The sequence below is a fragment of the Pinus tabuliformis genome, chromosome 5_2 (genome assembly GCF_031772625.1).
Source record: "Pinus tabuliformis cultivar Carrire ecotype Pingquan chromosome 5_2, CPIR1, whole genome shotgun sequence".
NCBI classification, from domain to species: domain Eukaryota; kingdom Viridiplantae; phylum Streptophyta; class Pinopsida; order Pinales; family Pinaceae; genus Pinus; species Pinus tabuliformis.
Window position 1 is genome coordinate 1,073,836,660 of NC_142306.1, and position 17,347 is coordinate 1,073,854,006.

The window sequence follows — 17,347 nt, forward strand, 5'->3', positions numbered from 1 at the left end:
AGGAATTCATTGATCAATAAATCCCAAAGCCAGCTTCAACTAATGCACAAGAGTTGGCTAAGTGGAAGAAGTTGTTGGGTTGTGTTATATTCTTTCCACGACTAGCCCACGTAGTTAACTCGGGGGGTCTGCCCCCCCTTCGTTGCACCGATTGCGTGGGGGGGGGGGGTCACAGGGTGTTTGAGGGGTGCAGGTAACCCCCCTCTATGGGGTTTGGGGTAGCGCCCCAGAATTTTTTTTTTTGGACCCTATATTAGGTTGGGCGGACATACCTATGGATTTGTGCATGATTTTCGCACATGGTTTTGGATGCGATGGTTTTCAGTCCATGGTTTTGGACGCGATGGTTTTCAGTCCATGGTATTGGATGCTTCGGCATGTATAAATATGTATTGTAACATTGAAAGGAACATAATAAAAAATCAAGCTGGTAGTACCGATTTTGGGATCCAGGGGAAAATATTTGTGTATATGTGTTATGCTCTTGCATTATTTATTTTCTGTGTTTTAGAATTCATATGCAAGTAATTTCTGTACGGAGTTAAAACCTACATTTGGTATCAAAGCCATTTTGGCTTCAAGGGGACACCTTTGTTATTGAGGGTTTTTGCTCGGGCCTGTGGTAAACCCTGTTCAATGGGAGATCTAAGGGATCGATTCTGGTGGTGAAAGAAGATGGTAATAAGTGGAAAGATAGAGATCGAGAAATTTAATGGTTATAGTTTTGAATTATGGAAACTCAAGATGGAGGATCTGTTGGTGGATAAAGATTAGTGGATTGCGATAGATCCAGGTACTAAACCAACGGGAGTGTCTAATGAAGAATGGAAGAAGTTGGATCGGAAGGCAAAGAGCACAATACGATTGAGTGTCTCAGAGTCACTGTTACTGAATGTATCAGGGGAAGCTACGACGAAGGCTTTGTGGGACAAGTTAGGGACTTTGTACCAATCTAAGTCTCTGGAGAATAAATTGTTCCTACGGAAAAAGTTGTATAACCAGAGGATGAAAGATGGAGACTCGGTGACAGAGCATCTGAACGCATCATTGGAATCATAAGTTTGAGCTTTGTAATTTGCACAATCTAAGTGCCCCAAGAATTTTTCAAGAAACTAAATCTATTTATACTTTCAAAAACTTACCCAAAATTATATCGTCAAAAATTCTAACAAAAAAAAAGTCAAAACATCAAATAGTTAAACTATGTTTAATAAAATATTATAATATTTTAATTTTCTTTCCATAAATTTTCAATTTCATTATTTAAATTCTATATAACTTATTTATTTTTTTGTTTGTTAAGTTGTCTATGATCCTTGTGTATTGACGTGTGACTTTTGGAGCCGCAACTAAGGGGCATTTAATCCATCAAAGTCACACGAGGTTCGCACCCGACCTAGGCCACACCAACCCTAAGCTGACTGGATTTCATTTTCTCTTTGTGACTTTGAATGCATGGGATTTGTTTTAGCTTGATATCACTTCTCTACAAACACACAACTTTCTAGGCAGGCCATGGGCAAAGCCTGCTATATCTAAAGTACCTTGTCAAGTTACAAGCGAAATTTTCACTTAAACACATAGCTAGTATATTTCACTGCGAAAGTTATAGAATATCCTAAATTTCTTTGGCATGATATAAGGAAAAATGATGGGTAGTTAATTTCCTAGCCCATTAAATTTACGATTTGAACAATTTACTGCCCATCAACATTGATAGTTTCTTCTTAAACTCACATGTAAAAAAAAATCAAATTCAACAAAATCATTATTGAAAGTAAACTTGTAGCATTATTATTTTTCTTTCATTCTTGTGTCAAGATTTTGGTAACCCAATAGGATTGAGCGAGACTCCAATGAAAGACCTCACAACAAATTCCACCTTGAAACATTTCATTCATACCAATTTTTTTTTTGTAAGCTTGGGGTAGACCTTTTCATTCATTTTCTTAAAATGTACGTTACATCCATAATTCAAATGGTTAGGTGGCCTCAACCTACCTATAGGGAAACTAGGTATGTTGGCCACCTAACAACATTATAAGCCATCCAAAAACAAAAAAGTTTAAGACTGTCTGACAAAATTATATATGTATGTGTATCTTGAAGCCTTCTAAAATATAAGTAACTAAAACAAAATATCATAATCTGCAGATTCTTGATCTAAATATATCAAAATTTAAAGCAAAAACTAAGCCAAGAAAAATGCTAATCATCGAATGAGTCCACGAGAGGTGAGTCTTTCTCACAAGAACCAAGTAATTTTGTCTGAGGGAGACAAGGAATGTTTCTCAATGTGGCTAAGGCGGGAATTTTGTTGTTGGATTTGAAACTGAATAAGTTGAAATTCCTTATGAATTTCTTGTAGACTAGGATCATTCTTGGAGAAACCCGCTGGAGGGTTCATCAAAGCTTTGGCCACGAAATTATTCATTAACCAGTATAGGTATACAGTCTGCTTATATTGATAGGTCCAACCTTTAGAGTGGCCAGGGTCTGGCACCAAGTCTTGCCATTCTTCTGTATCAATCTCTACACCTGTTGCTTATTGATTTAATTATTCCTTCTAGTTAGATATTAACTGTCAAACCTGCATTGGAGTCCCTGTCTGGTATGACTAGGTGAATCGTGGATAAGTCTTGAAGTGGATTCACAGCCCCTACCCCTAGCTTGGTGAGGTTGGGATTGATTGTTTCCACAACGTTGCCCTGCGTTTCTACCGCGCCCATGACCTCCACTAACCGAGGAACCTTTTCTGGAAGAAGGGAGAACCATATTACTACTAAAACAACCCCCACAGTGATATGAAATCCTGCGAAAATAAGCCAATACCTACAACTCGAGGCAAATAACAAGCTTAAGGTCTTGACGTTCACACTTCAAATGTAAACTTGTAAGGATACCATAACATAAAGCCATATAGTAGTGAGTATTAGGGATAAACCCAACAATTATCCTGAGTCTGATTTGGGTCTGTTGAAAGAGGCTGAGAACATCAACCCAAGGCTCCCCAAGCCCACTTAAGACCAAATACAGAGTTAAAACGGAAGGGGCCTTCCCCAAGAAACCCAGGTTTTTAACAACCAGAAACAATAGATAAACAAGGAAATAAACACAGTCATCCATGCATGCAATATATATTGAGTTCAATACCATAAATTTCAAGTAAATTCCCATGCGAGATAGCAAGATTCCAAAGAAAACATAAACAATTGTATAGTATTCAGACAACCCATCATAAAACCTGGTTTTTTCCTTCCATAATTCACGGAGGGGTTTCCAAATAATTCCAGGCACCTAATTATAAACACTTCCCCATCGATATATCACATGAATGCGGTTCACAGGGGACGAACTATAAGAGAGACTTGAAAAATAACATACCCATTGTCGTTAACCATGTGGAGAGAGGAGTCGTCTACACCAGGGTGGTGGACAACGTAAAACTCCTTCACGATCTGCCTCAAGCTTACCAAGAACACAGTAACCATACTAGAGATTATAACCAAGATACTTCCTCATGAGGATTGAGAGCTATCGTCATAGAACTTTGGCGATAAGGTGTCCCTCCAGTCGTCCCCTGTGACATTTATTCTCTACATGTGTGGTGCCACATTGCAATACAGTTCAAATGTGCGAGGGTTGTAATAAGGTCGCCCTCCAACTTTTCCTAGCCTGGCATTAATTGTGGCATGAATCCCAAAGAGTCCATTCTATCGACTCGCACCTTGATCGGAAATACATTCATGCCAATTAAACTAATACATTTCAAATATTATGTATATAATTAAACAAGGTGGAAAATAAAATATCAATGTCATTATAGTTTTCATAATAAAGGAATTTAAAAAAATATATAACCTAACAATACCACATAAGGTTACATGTTATAAAATTACCACATAAAGTTACATGTTATAGAATTCAGGGTGGAGAATCTTAAAAAGAAATCTTATCCTAAATTTTATTCTTATCATAAATTTAAATAGTCACTTATTCCAAAGTGTTTACAATTTAGTCAACTCATTTCACTATGAAATTCATCCGCATTGATTTCAATGTTAATAGTTTTATTTTATTTTTTAAATTTTTTATATGCGAAAAGAAATATTACTCAAATTAATATTAATAAAAAGCATATACAATTTTTTTGTTTTTTTTGAGTATATTTCCTTGTCAATCTTGTTCAAAATTTCATAGGAACTTGTTGGAATCATAAGTTTGAGCCTTGTAATCTGCACAATCTAAATGCCTCAAAAAAAAATTCAGGACACTAAATTTATATATACTTTCAAAAACTTACCCAAATTTATATCGTCAAATTCCAACACAAAAAAAGTCAAAACATTGAATAGTTAAACTATGTTTAATAAAATATTTTAATATTTTAATTTTCTTTTCATAATTTTTCATTTTCATTATTTAAATTCTATATAAAGTATTTTTTTTGTCGAGTTGTCTGTGATCCTCTAGGCTTGACCTGTGGCTTGGGGAGTCGTGACCCATGCACATCTAATCCGTCAAAGTCACTCGGGGATCGTACCCGGCCTGGGCCACACAAGCCCTAATTCGACTGGATTTTTTTAGAATGTCTTCTCCCCCTAGCACATGGCACAACCACCCTGTAAAATTTGATCCTATATTACTTTATTAACAAGACTCATCCTCAATTAATTATACTAATAAAACTTGAAAAAATCTATATAAAATATTAATATTGTAAACATGATTAATAATAAATTGGAAAAATAATGTAAACCAAACTATGTTTTTTAATTAATATCTTAAATATAATATAAGCCAACCTATTTTTTAATTATTATCTTAACCTTTTTAAAGCGTTCTCCCCGTATCCTTCACGCAGACATTCAATACTTGGAATATTATTTGCAGAGTATATATTTATATCTTTTATTATTTCAATAACACAAATATTCACAAAAACAATTGGATTTTAAATATTGATATGCCTAGGCTTTCTCTTATCCAAAAGATTATATACTAGAAAGGATAAACTAAGAAAGATGCAATGTACATCCACACATAAGGTCAAATATGTGACCAAAGTATTTTCTCAATTTTCTTGCGGCAGAGGTTGCTTTGGAGACTCTCACGTGGAATCATATAAAATTCACTCCAAAGTGGTTCCCAAGAAGTCCCATTTACACCACAACCGACACCCTCTAAGAGATAATTTTAATTTAATTCAATATGAAATGAGTTGTAAGTGGTTTTAGCTAAAAATAAAATAAAATTGACCAATGGAATTTTGACTTGATCTAACATATACCAAGAATAGAAATTTTAACATTATAATATTACTTTGATTAAGGTTTTATTATTCTCCATTTTGTTGGAAAACGTTTGTTGAATGTGAAGCTTGAACATGGGCAACCGACTTCTAATATAATTTAAAACATTGCACTTGCAGAGCATCTAGTTTCGATCCACTTAATAAATGTAAAGAAAGTTGCAACATGCTTTAGTTTGAACAAACCCATTAATCTATTTGTTGAGAATAATACCCGAAGCTTGTAAACACATTCATGATATACATTTAAAAAAAAGGTCTAATAACATGTCTATGTGGCACGTGATCTCCCAAAGTGTATTCGTAAACTAAAGTCATGAGAACGTCCTCTCTTTCTCGAGATGATGGAATGATAACATGAGAGCCTAGTTTGTTCGAGTGAGAACACAATGAAATTTGGGATGATTTTTAATTATTTTATATTTTTATATATTTGGGCTGATTTTTAATTATTTTATATTTGTATTTATTTTAGTTGGAATTTGGTGATTTTTTTTTTAATTTGTTGTATTTTTTTTGGTTGAAACCTATTTTTAATGAATAAATAGATTCATAATTTTAAAAATTTAATTGAGAAATTTATATAAATTTAATAATTTAAATATGTCATTTTTGGTCAAATTTTTAGTAAAATTCATAAAAAAACAAAACAATAAAATTTAAAATGTTCCAACTAAGTTAGGTTTTGGGTTGGTCTTTTTTTAAAGAGTGTTGGGTTGAGAGGCCGAGGTCGAGGGGGGATCAGACAAGGGTTTGTCGGAGCCAAACGAGGAGGGGAACGATGCAGTGGCCGCACCTAGCGTTAGACCTTTAGGGGCAGCCTGAGGCTCAACAAATGCCAAGGTGCAAGGAGAAATCGGCTGTGAAATGAACTTCGGGTTGACAGGGGTGTCTTCGGGCAACAAGACATACTTGAACCGAGGGCTAGAAATGGGGGGGAGGGCACCAATTTCCTCAAAGAGCTCATTGTCAAACGAGTAAAAACCCTCGAGGGTGGTCCTAGCCTCCGTCCAAATGGGCTCACCTTCCGGCGGGTCAGCTGAATAGTCTAAGTTATCCTCCATAACTGTCACAGCCATTAGCTGACATTTGTCTGCAGAAACCAAACGATGAACAGAGGAAGGTTAAACGGAGAGAAGTAATTCTATCCAGGTGAATGTGCTAACTGGAAACAGCTGAAGTTAGGGTGGAACACGGGAGGGGAATAGCAAGGAAAGGGGCAGGAAGGTCGTCAGTCGACGGCAGCGATGGATCCAGAAGCAGTTACGGGGGCAAGCAGTGAGAGCAGTCTGCTAAACCAGTACGTCGCGGTAAAAGCCAAAGTAGGAACCCTAACCCATCCATATTCCAAGCCCCCTTCCTTCAAAAACAAACTTGTATGATTATTTATAAAGGGGGCGTTGAAAATATACAGTTAGACATTCAACCAAACAAATAGAAATTTTGTTTTGTGTTGTTTTATTCATAAAAATGGATAAGGGTTGAATGTTTCATACTCATAGAAAGCTATTGCATTTATTCGATAGATGGATAATAATTCAAGTTTATTTATATATATTTTCTTCTTTCATTTTGTATGATACATTTATAATATTTTTTCATTTGTTAACAAGTTTATTTTTTGGTTAAATTATAGGTATGTGAATTGGGTGAGCAAACTATCATAATGATGATAAGACTAAAAAAGGTAATTGTCTGGTCAAAAATCTCAATTTGAGTAACTTACTAAAAGCTTCAATTTAGTCTTTAGTTAAAAATCCATATTTACATGAAAGAGAGTTTCACTTCAATTTTGTTTATTTTAATAATACAAAAATTTCAGTGAAAACAACAAATTTAATATATCACTAATAAGATTAATGACAATGAGTATTTTACCAAAAAAATTGTTACATGAAATTTTTTAGATAAAAAAATTATATAATATATAAAATAATTTAATTTCTGTTTTTATTTCTCATCAATCACATAAAAACTCTTATATATATATATATATATATATATATAAAACTATCTAACCATACATAAAAGAGTAATTGAATTTCAAACCCCTCATGATATAAAAGCTCAAAAGGAACTTTGAAATCCAACCACCTGTTCACAAACAAAAACAAGGAATCCCCAACTTGCAATGTGTAGCAATCTTGTAAGGAATCCCTAGCAAGCATGTACCATAATGCCATGATCTTATCTTCACATGCAATCATAAGGAATCCCCTATAGTTATATGTCCACGTGCACATCCCCTGGAATCCCACATCTTGCAAACATGAGGAATAACATAGTTGGTCAAAGAGGGCTCTCATTGTTCTAAATGATTGTAATAAGTTGAGAGCCAACCCACTTTCTAAAGAAGATTGATATGATATCACATCAATTATGAAAACATAGTTATCTTGAATGTGATCAAAGTTCAAAACCAACCCACTTTGGGTACTTACTTCATCATATTAGCTATGAAGGTGGTGGTGTTGTTTGTGAACAAAACTTAAAATGATGGTCATTTGCTTAAAAGATGCCAAAGTTGTCCTTTATGCCATAATTGAGGGTTACAAAGTTTTGACTAACGATATAAAAAAAGAGACATCTAATGCTGAGTTGTCTGGTAACAGTTTGACCTTATGACTTATGTCACATGCCTTATATTCTTGATTCCTGCAACCCCATGTGACTTTATGATTGCAAGGTAACGTTGTGCATTAAAGAAAGAAATGTGACTTTATGATTACTAGGTAATGTTGTGCATTAATAATAAAAAGAAAAGGTTCTGGAGGAAGGGTATTGTGTTTAAAATAATAAAAAACCGTTAAGAGAATGTGTAAAATATAATCTAGAATTTAATGCAAGTCACTCATAGCCAACAACCCCAAAGAAATATTGTGCTTTATTCTATGTTAGATCTGTTAGTACGTTGAGTTTTAATTATGAATATGGTTTTTTATTTTATATTATAATAATAATTTTGGAAATGGTTTTAAGATTTTCTATTTTAAATTAATTTATATTATTGATAATTTAATTAAAGTTTTAATTGGTAGGGAATCTCATCACAGTTTTGAAATTACAATAAATTTTGTTATAAGTTTAAATAAAAAAAAATTAAGTTTAAATATTATAATTTATAAGTTTAAATAAAAAGAATTTAAGTTTAAATATTATAATTTATGAGTTGTAGATTAATTAGTTTAAATGAGGTTTAGTTTTCATTAAGTTATTGGTATAAATTTTAAGGAAGGGGTTGAGGGTGACAGTTATATACGAAGGATTAAAATTGTCCCATCAAGAGTCTTGACTTAACCAAGCTTGACACAATCATAAGCTTGGCACAATCTACATCACATTTTACAAATAAGAAAATCATTCTTCCATCTAACATTTATACCCAACCTAAACTCAACTTAATTGGAAAACAAATTCAAATATCATAATCTCTATATATTAAAAATAATTGCACCAAGGCACTCTCCAACCCAGTATAGCATAGTAGAGATGTTGTAAAGCAATGTTTAACATTTTGACTAGTCAAATTACATAAAACTAAAAATTAAATTAAATTAAATAAAAAAATTAATGTAATGTAAACATTTTACTTCGTCAAAATAAAATAAATAAATAAAAATAAAAATGAGAACTCTAGGTATTCATGTGGAATATAGCCTATTTAAAGAGGAAATTGAACCAACCTAGATCGATCTTAACCTTAGATCTAGATCAAATTTCTTGAAATACAAACTTCTTTTAAAGTGAAAAAAATTGATCCCTCTAAATACTTAAAAAATCTAAAATCAACATAAATATAAACTAATTATAAAATAACACTTCACATTAACAAAATAATTATATATAAAAATAAATAAATATCACAAACCCATTGTAAAATATATTGAATGTACAAAAAAAACAACATTTTCTTAAGAAAATAATTATATATATAAATAAATAAATATCACAAACCCTTTGTAAAATATATTGAATGTACACATAAAACCAACATTTTCTTACCTAATCATTTTTCCTTTTAAAAAGTACACAAGATTATCTCTTATCATGATACATTCTCTCATCAAAGGAGGCCCATTACCGTCAAAAATAATGGAAAATGCTTTGAAAATCATAGTCAGGTTGTTTCATAAGGTGGACCATCATCTTCATATTCTTGTTAGGTCCCACCTCTTAGAGAAAATTATGTTGATGCTATTAAGCTGGGTGGATATCTTTTTAAGGTCCCCTAGGTCCCACAATTTTGGGTTAAGATGGTTTTTCTCTATTTACATTGCATTTGCATTCAGGGTTGCATATTTGATATCTCTATATATATCAAATATGCTTATCTATTATTTTAGTGTATTTTGAAAAGCATTTAGGTTTTTATATGTGATGTCATTATATATTAAATGTATTTGTATATTACTTCAACGCATTTTGAAAGTTTCCTATTATAAAGTTTCCTATTATATAATTAGTACAGGGCATTTAAATTGATATTAAAAAATTTAATGTTTTTTAGTTAGGTTTATAAATAATTTAATTTTATTAAATTATAATGGTTAGTGTTAATAATTTAAAAGAGATATTAAAAATAATATTTAATTATATAAGATGTTAAGATACTTATAATAATAATAAATTATTTTCATGTAAAACACATTATTAAAAACAATATTTAATTATACCAGATGTTAAGATAATTTTAATAATAATAAAATAATAAATTATTTTTATGAAAAATAATATTTAGTATCAGAGATAGTTTTTATATAAAAGTATTTTTTGAATTTATTATAATCAATAGGAGATGGATTATATTTGAACTCACATCAATAATTTAAAGATTAAAATTATGTTTATGTTTAAATTAATGTAAAGAAAAAATATAATCTTAAAACATATAGATAAAAAGGATTTGTTATCTTTGTGACACAATAAGGATCAAAGATGAAAAACATTTTCTCTCATAATTATCTATCTTAAATCACAATTTCATAATTTTTATTACAACACTTACACTCCTATCTTTTTAAGTCATAAAGCTATAGTGATTTACTATATATTACAATTTCATATCACAATAAAACCTTCTTAAACTTTTAATTGAAAAAATTTATAATATTTAAAATCAAACTAAATAATTCTTTATTTATTTTAATTAGTTTTAATAAATATTAATAATCATTAAATAAATTCTTAGTGTTCATTCTAATGTAATAATAACCTAAAATTATAACAAATGTTCTTAAACAAAATGTGGAAGGAGATTTGAGGAAGTATGACTATGAAATATATATCAAATGAAATATGTGGTGTTGTATTTATTAGTCCACTTTAATGAGTAAACAATCTACTTTAAAAAAAAAAAAAATGGAGAAAAGGAAACTATGTCATATGGAAAAGGAAACTATATCATGTGGAAAATCAAATTCATTATAATGTAATAACAATTTAAAATTATAAAATATATTATTAAACAAAAAGTAGAAAGAGATTTGAAGAGGTATGACTATAAAACATATATTAATGGAATATGTGATGTTGTATTTAGTAGTTCAATTTAATTACTAAATAATTACATTTTTTTAATGTAATAACAACTTAAAATTATATATATTTTAACAGTAACGAATATATTTTACTAGGCACAATCAATAACGTTGTAGAAAGGGTTGTTACTATTCCATTTGGTAGAACCAATATTTCGTAAATGCCATAAGGGCCAACATGTCTATGGAGACTTGAACCCATGTTACTTGGGACACAAATCATAAACCATACCACTTGAACTAAATTCCTTTCACAAAATTATAAAAATATATTACTAAGCAAAATGTGGAAAGACATTTGAAGAAATATGACTATACAACATATATCAATGGAATATGTAGTGTCATATTTATTAGTTTAATTTAATTACCAAACAATCACACTTTTTAAAGAGATATAAATCCAAAAAAAATATGGAAAATAAAAAAGTAATGAGACAATATAACATTAGTGTGACTATTTAACACTTAGGTGGAATGGAATGTGATGGGATGGGATGTGGTGTTGCATTTATGAACTCAATTTAATGTTTTTGTGACTATTTAACATTTAGGTGGAATGGGATGTGGCGTTGCATTTATGAACTTAATTTAATGGTAAAACAAATTGTCCTTTTATAAAAGTATATTTATTCATAAAAATATAGTCCATTTTAATTATTAAAAAGAGCAAATATGTCATATAGAAAATAAAAAAGTGATGAGACAATATAATGTCTAGTATGACTATTTTACACTTTAGGTGGGATGGGATGGAATGTGGAGTTGCAATTATGAACTCAATTTAATGATAAAAACAAATTGTCCTTTCGCACAAGTACATTTATTCATGAAAATAAATAGATCTCATGTAAAAACTAATACACTGATATAACATCTCATCTTTATCGATTTAATAAATTTATAAATTTATTTTTACTAAAATCATTATCATCTTTGTAAAAATAGTATGACATCTCATTTCCACCTGCCCATGAATCTCTTATCCTCAGATTTGATAGTTTTATTTGACTTTAAAATAAGTTTGACAATTTTTTTTAAATAATAAAAACACTTACAATACTTTATTTTCACCAACCCATATACCACTCATAAACCTCTTAGGACATGACTTTTGTTGGGTTTTAAAATAATTTTGACAATTTTATTTTTATTGTAAATTGTTATTGCAGTGAAGTGATAATGGAATTTAATTTTGGGAGATTTTGTAGATTGTTTTTTCCATTAATTTTGGGAGATTTTGTAAAGTGATATATTGTTTTTTATTTTTAAGAAAAAGAGTACTTTGGTGTGATAATGAAGATTGGGTGATATTTGTAGAGTGATATATAGTTTTTTAATTGATAAAAAAATGAGTGATTTATGTGTGATAAGAGGGAGGTTGTGATTTTTAACCTTCATTAGATTTAATTTTTGGCACAATTTTATTTGGCTTTAAAATAGATTTCAGAATTTAATTTTATTGTAAATTGTTATTGCAGAGTGGAGCAATAATGTATTCTAATTTTGGGATATTTTAGTAGAGTTATATATTTTTATTTATTTATTAAAAAATAATACTTTATGTGTGATAATCGGGATTATGTGATGTTTGTAGAGTGATATATTTTTTTTATTTATAAAAAAAAAGAGTATTTTATGTGTGATAATGAGGATGGTGTGATTTTGAACCTGGTGTAGATTAGTCTCTCACAACAACTTTATTTGGCTTTAAAATAGATTTGACAATTTAATTTTATTGTAAATTGTTATTGAAGGGTGGAACCATAATGGAATTTAATTTTGGGACATTTAATTTTGGGACATTTGGGTAGATTTTGGTAGAGTGATATATTGTTTTTATTTATAAAAAATTAGTACTTTATGTGTGATAACTAGGATCCTGTGATGTTTGTACAGTGATATATTGTTTTTTATTTGTAAAAAAATGAGCACTTTGCATGTGATAACAAGGATTGTGTGATTTTGAACTTTGGTCAAACTTTTTGGTTGTTTGTATGTTTAGTTGAGTTCTTGATATTACTATATGAGTAACCCAAGAGTATCTAAGCCGTCAAAATCATCTAAATAGCCTTGGCCACATCAATCCTTAACATAGCTAAAAAAATTCCCACTAAATTTCAAACCAATAACATTTATACCACAAAATGAATTAAGTTAGTAACCTCGCCCAAATTACTCCAGTTAGTCACGATTAAATAAAAATAAAAATAACGAGGGTTGTGAAGCGTGATACAGATCTGGACTTAAATCTGGCGTAGATAAACCAAGGGCCGCATGTGGGTGATAGGGAAACGTGTCGGCCACACAATAGGGGAATAGAAGGTGTGAACGAAGATGAACGTTCCCGGCCGATTCCAACATCCTGACTGAAAAAGCTCCGTTCCAATGCCTACAACTCGAGGGAACGTGGGTTTCCAATGTCAACGACAACGCGTATATGACGTCACGCCACGCAGGGCAGCACCCTCAACGTTATATTTATATGCAATACATCATCATCTCAGCTGCACATTCCGTATACATCTAGTTCTACTTCTGCCCCCTTCCATTGCTCCGCCCCTCTGTGTTCGTCTCCTGTTTCGTTTTCAGGCTTGAAAAAGTGAGATATAGAGACAATTTGGAAGGATTTCCAGGTCTTCTGCCTTGATTGATAGAATTAGAAGAGGGGAGTTTTATTGAAAAGTGTTGAATGGGTACCAGCAAAACTTCAGGGAGCTCCCCGTGCGCCTCCTGCAAGCTGCTACGCCGACGTTGCGCCAAGGACTGTGTTTTTGCCCCATATTTCCCTGCAGACCAGCCCCAGAAGTTTGCCAGTGTTCACAAGGTCTTCGGTGCCAGCAACGTTAGCAAGATGCTCCAGGTATTACTCCTACTTGCCTCCCAGATATAGAAAAAATTGTCCTAGTTTCAATTGTTTTAATGAAGTTTCTCATAGTTAGGATTGGTGCATGAGGAAGCTGTTTTTTTTTTCTCTTCTTAAATCACCCTTTTACAAGTCAATTCTACCTTTTTCTTTAGATATCTGAGTTAATGATACCGTGCAAACAACCAGATTGATGCTATTATTGAATTGCATCTATCTTACCCAAGTCACTTGAATTTGCATTTGGTATTTTGCAACAAATGATAATTACATCAAAATCATCCAGTTGCCCTTGGCCTCATCCTAAGAAATGATGACATATCAAGAACATAATTAGTGGTAAACAACCAAATTGATGCCTTTGATGCCATGACTGAGGGGCATCTACTCAATCAAGATGATGCATGATTTGCAGAGGGTGTCCTGTCACAAATGATGTCATTGTAATTGGCATAAACAAGTAGATTGATGGCATGATTTATACATGCAGTAATGATATCATATCAAGATCATCTCCGGTACTAAACAACCAGATTGATGTCTTAAATGTTATGACTGAATAGTAGGTTACTATTTATACCAGGTTTTGCTAGCAATTATTCTATTGCAGATTTTGGAATATTTCAAGAATGTGATATGAGCGATCAAACAGTTGGAATATTTCAAGAATGTGATATGAGCGATCAAACAGTTGATTTCTCTCATGTTTACGAAATTGGAGAAATATTTCAAAATCTACAATCACATAAATTATGATCAGCCTTTTGACTCCATATAATAATAACAAGCAGATTGCTCATATAGTTATTGGAATTAAGCAACCAGATTGATAAGTCTGTGGGATTGTAAAATTAATGTGGGATTGCGCGTAGTGTTTTGCTTGTACAACTAAAGGTTTGATTCATTGCCCTAACCAGTGGAAGAAATAATAGGTGTTTATATAGCTTTTTAATGGTTATATATACAATGGAAAATGATGTTCTGCAGAAATACTGATCTCTAAAGTGGGGTATTGCAGGAACTCCCTGTTCATCAAAGGGGAGATGCAGTTAGCAGCATGGTATACGAATCTAATGCGAGAGTGAGAGATCCGGTTTATGGGTGTGTGGGTGCCATCTCATATCTGCAACAGCAAGTGGCCAATTTACAGATGCAGCTGGCCAGGGCCCAGGCAGAGATAATGTGCATGCATATGCAGCAGCAGGAAGCATTGCTCTCAGATAATACTGATAATATTATTGATTCCAAACAAGCTATCATGGGATTGCTCTCAGATAGTACTGATAATATTGATACCAAGCAAGGTATCATGGGAAGGATGGATGATCATCAGCTTCATTATGATCAGATTCATGCTAATAATTACCATCATCCTTCTGACTGCAGTACAAGTTCTCATGATTCTCCCCACCAGCTACTAACTCATGACCAAACTGTATATGATGCTCTGGATATAAAAGAGATTCTGTGGACATGATATTCCATGTTGGAATGAATTTAATCTCTGTTAATCTTTAATTTGTTTTGATCAAATTAATATGTTTCCAGGCTATATAACTTTCCTCATTCAATGTCATCATTTTCATCCAGCTAGTCACCATGAACAATCTAAGATTTGTGTCTAGTTGGGCATAAGTGCAATAATTGCAATTCAATCTGCCACTAGTCATGTCATCCTAGTATTTAGGTAGAATTAGGGCATTCTTGGTTGCAAAGTATCTTATCACTTTGGATTGGAGTCTCTATACACCTGATGTGACTGCTTTTGTCTTATTTGGGAGTTTGGAACTTGTGTTTGAGGCAGAAGAAAACTATGCTGCCTTTATCCTCAACTAATCACACTCCTGCCATGATATAAGGATTTATTAAGGTTTTCTATTACAGAATTTGCTTATCTATCTCTGGAGCAGAAGGATGTTGCAATGGCTCTTGTTCTCTGGAAATCTAGCAGAAGAGAAAATTGGATTTGGTTGGTTACATGGTACGGCTGTAAATACTGTGAAAATAGCTGAGGAAGTCAATATAGAATTTTCTTGAACCCTTTTTTCTCTATATGTGGTTTGTTGGTAAAATAGAAGTGCCTGAGGCTATAAAATTTGAGTCAAACAAGGTAACTCTTGAAGGCTGAGCCCGGTTTCTTTCCTCCCCTTATATAAATAAAGATTTAATTTAACTGTTACATTTGTTCTTGTACACGTTGTGCCTTTATGAAGAGATTGGTTGTTCAATAAGAAATGTTTCTGTAAAAATTCAATTTGGAGAATGTTCAGAGTCATTATAATTGAATTTTATATATAAAGATGCCAGTGATAACTGTTGATCACATTAATGAAAGTCACTTGGAGTTCATTTAGTACTTGCAGGGAGGATTGCAATTTTATCATGGTTTAGTATTATTTAATAGTATCGTTCACGTGGTCTGTAATTGTGAAATCTGATCAGTATAGTTGCCATTATTATCAGTATGATTTTTTAACACTCGGTATCTGTAACACTGCATTTAGATTTAATTGGAGTGACGGACTCATTCAATGCATTTGAAATGAGTATTTTTCTGATAAACCCATTCAAATTCGTGATCAACAATAAATGACAATAATATTATAAATGAGTTGTTTTTTTGAAATTTTTTGTAAGTTTTTCTATTGGTTTTTTCTGGAATTTTTTTTTTCTAAAATCTAACAGGAATTTATTGAAATTACAATGTTGATGGGTAATCTCTGCACAATCGAGGTGCCCCATGGTTTTTCAGGGTACTGAATCCATATATGCAATCAAAAACCTAGTTTAAATAACACAAATCAAGATTTCACCTCAAATTCTTCCATCGGATTCTTCAACCTATTCAACACAAAATCCCTTTGAAGCCTCACCCTCCATTTATATTTTAATAATTTTCATTTTAAAAGCCTTAAAATTTGACTGGGAGCTTTGAACACTTGGAAGAATATGGAAGTGTAAATAGAAATTTCTATGTTGCACATCCCTTTGAAGCCTCACCCTCCATTTATATTTTAATAATTTACATTTTAAAAACCTTAGAATTTGAATGGGAGCTTTGAACACTTGCAAGAATAGGGAAATGTAAATAGAAATTTCTATGTTGCACAAGTTTCTGGTAAGCGGGTACTTCTGATATGCGAGAAAGAGTATCTGGCACGGCTAAAAGTATTGCCCAAATTTACAAGGAAAGTCAAGTTGGGAGCGGCAATAATATAACATATTACAATTTAATATATATTAAAAATAAAAATAAAATAATTTATTCATTTCCATCCAAAACTTCCAATCAAAACCCATCTTGCAAAGAAACGTGTAAAAGATTCAACTTTGAAATATTGCCAAACAAAATCAAAATATTAATCCATCAACAATTTCTCTATCAAATTCCTTTTGAGCAAAGAAACATGCAGAACTCCCAAATTGGAAAAAAAATTGTTATTACTCTATTACTAGGTGATTTCATGCAAGGCTATATGTTAAGTCATTGGTTCAATTCTTCTCCTTTGATGTAACCTCACGAATATTATATATATTACATCTAATTATAATAGAGATAAGAACAAATAAAATATATATTAATAGTAATTAAAAAAATAAAACAATAATGTTTAAGTCCAATGTTATTTTAAA

General features: G+C 31.7%; 1 protein-coding gene across 1 annotated transcript; it reads left to right on the forward strand.

Annotated features, from left to right (window-relative positions):
• The first annotated feature begins 13,373 nt into the window (after positions 1 to 13,373).
• Positions 13,374 to 15,851, forward strand: LOC149162947 (LOB domain-containing protein 4-like). The gene is made up of 2 exons (XM_089435846.1): positions 13,374 to 13,711; positions 14,733 to 15,851. The coding sequence occupies exons 1-2, from the start codon at positions 13,541 to 13,543 to the stop codon at positions 15,189 to 15,191; spliced, it is 630 nt and encodes a 209-aa protein (XP_089291972.1). The 5' UTR covers positions 13,374 to 13,540; the 3' UTR covers positions 15,192 to 15,851.
• The last annotated feature ends 1,496 nt before the right edge of the window (positions 15,852 to 17,347 follow it).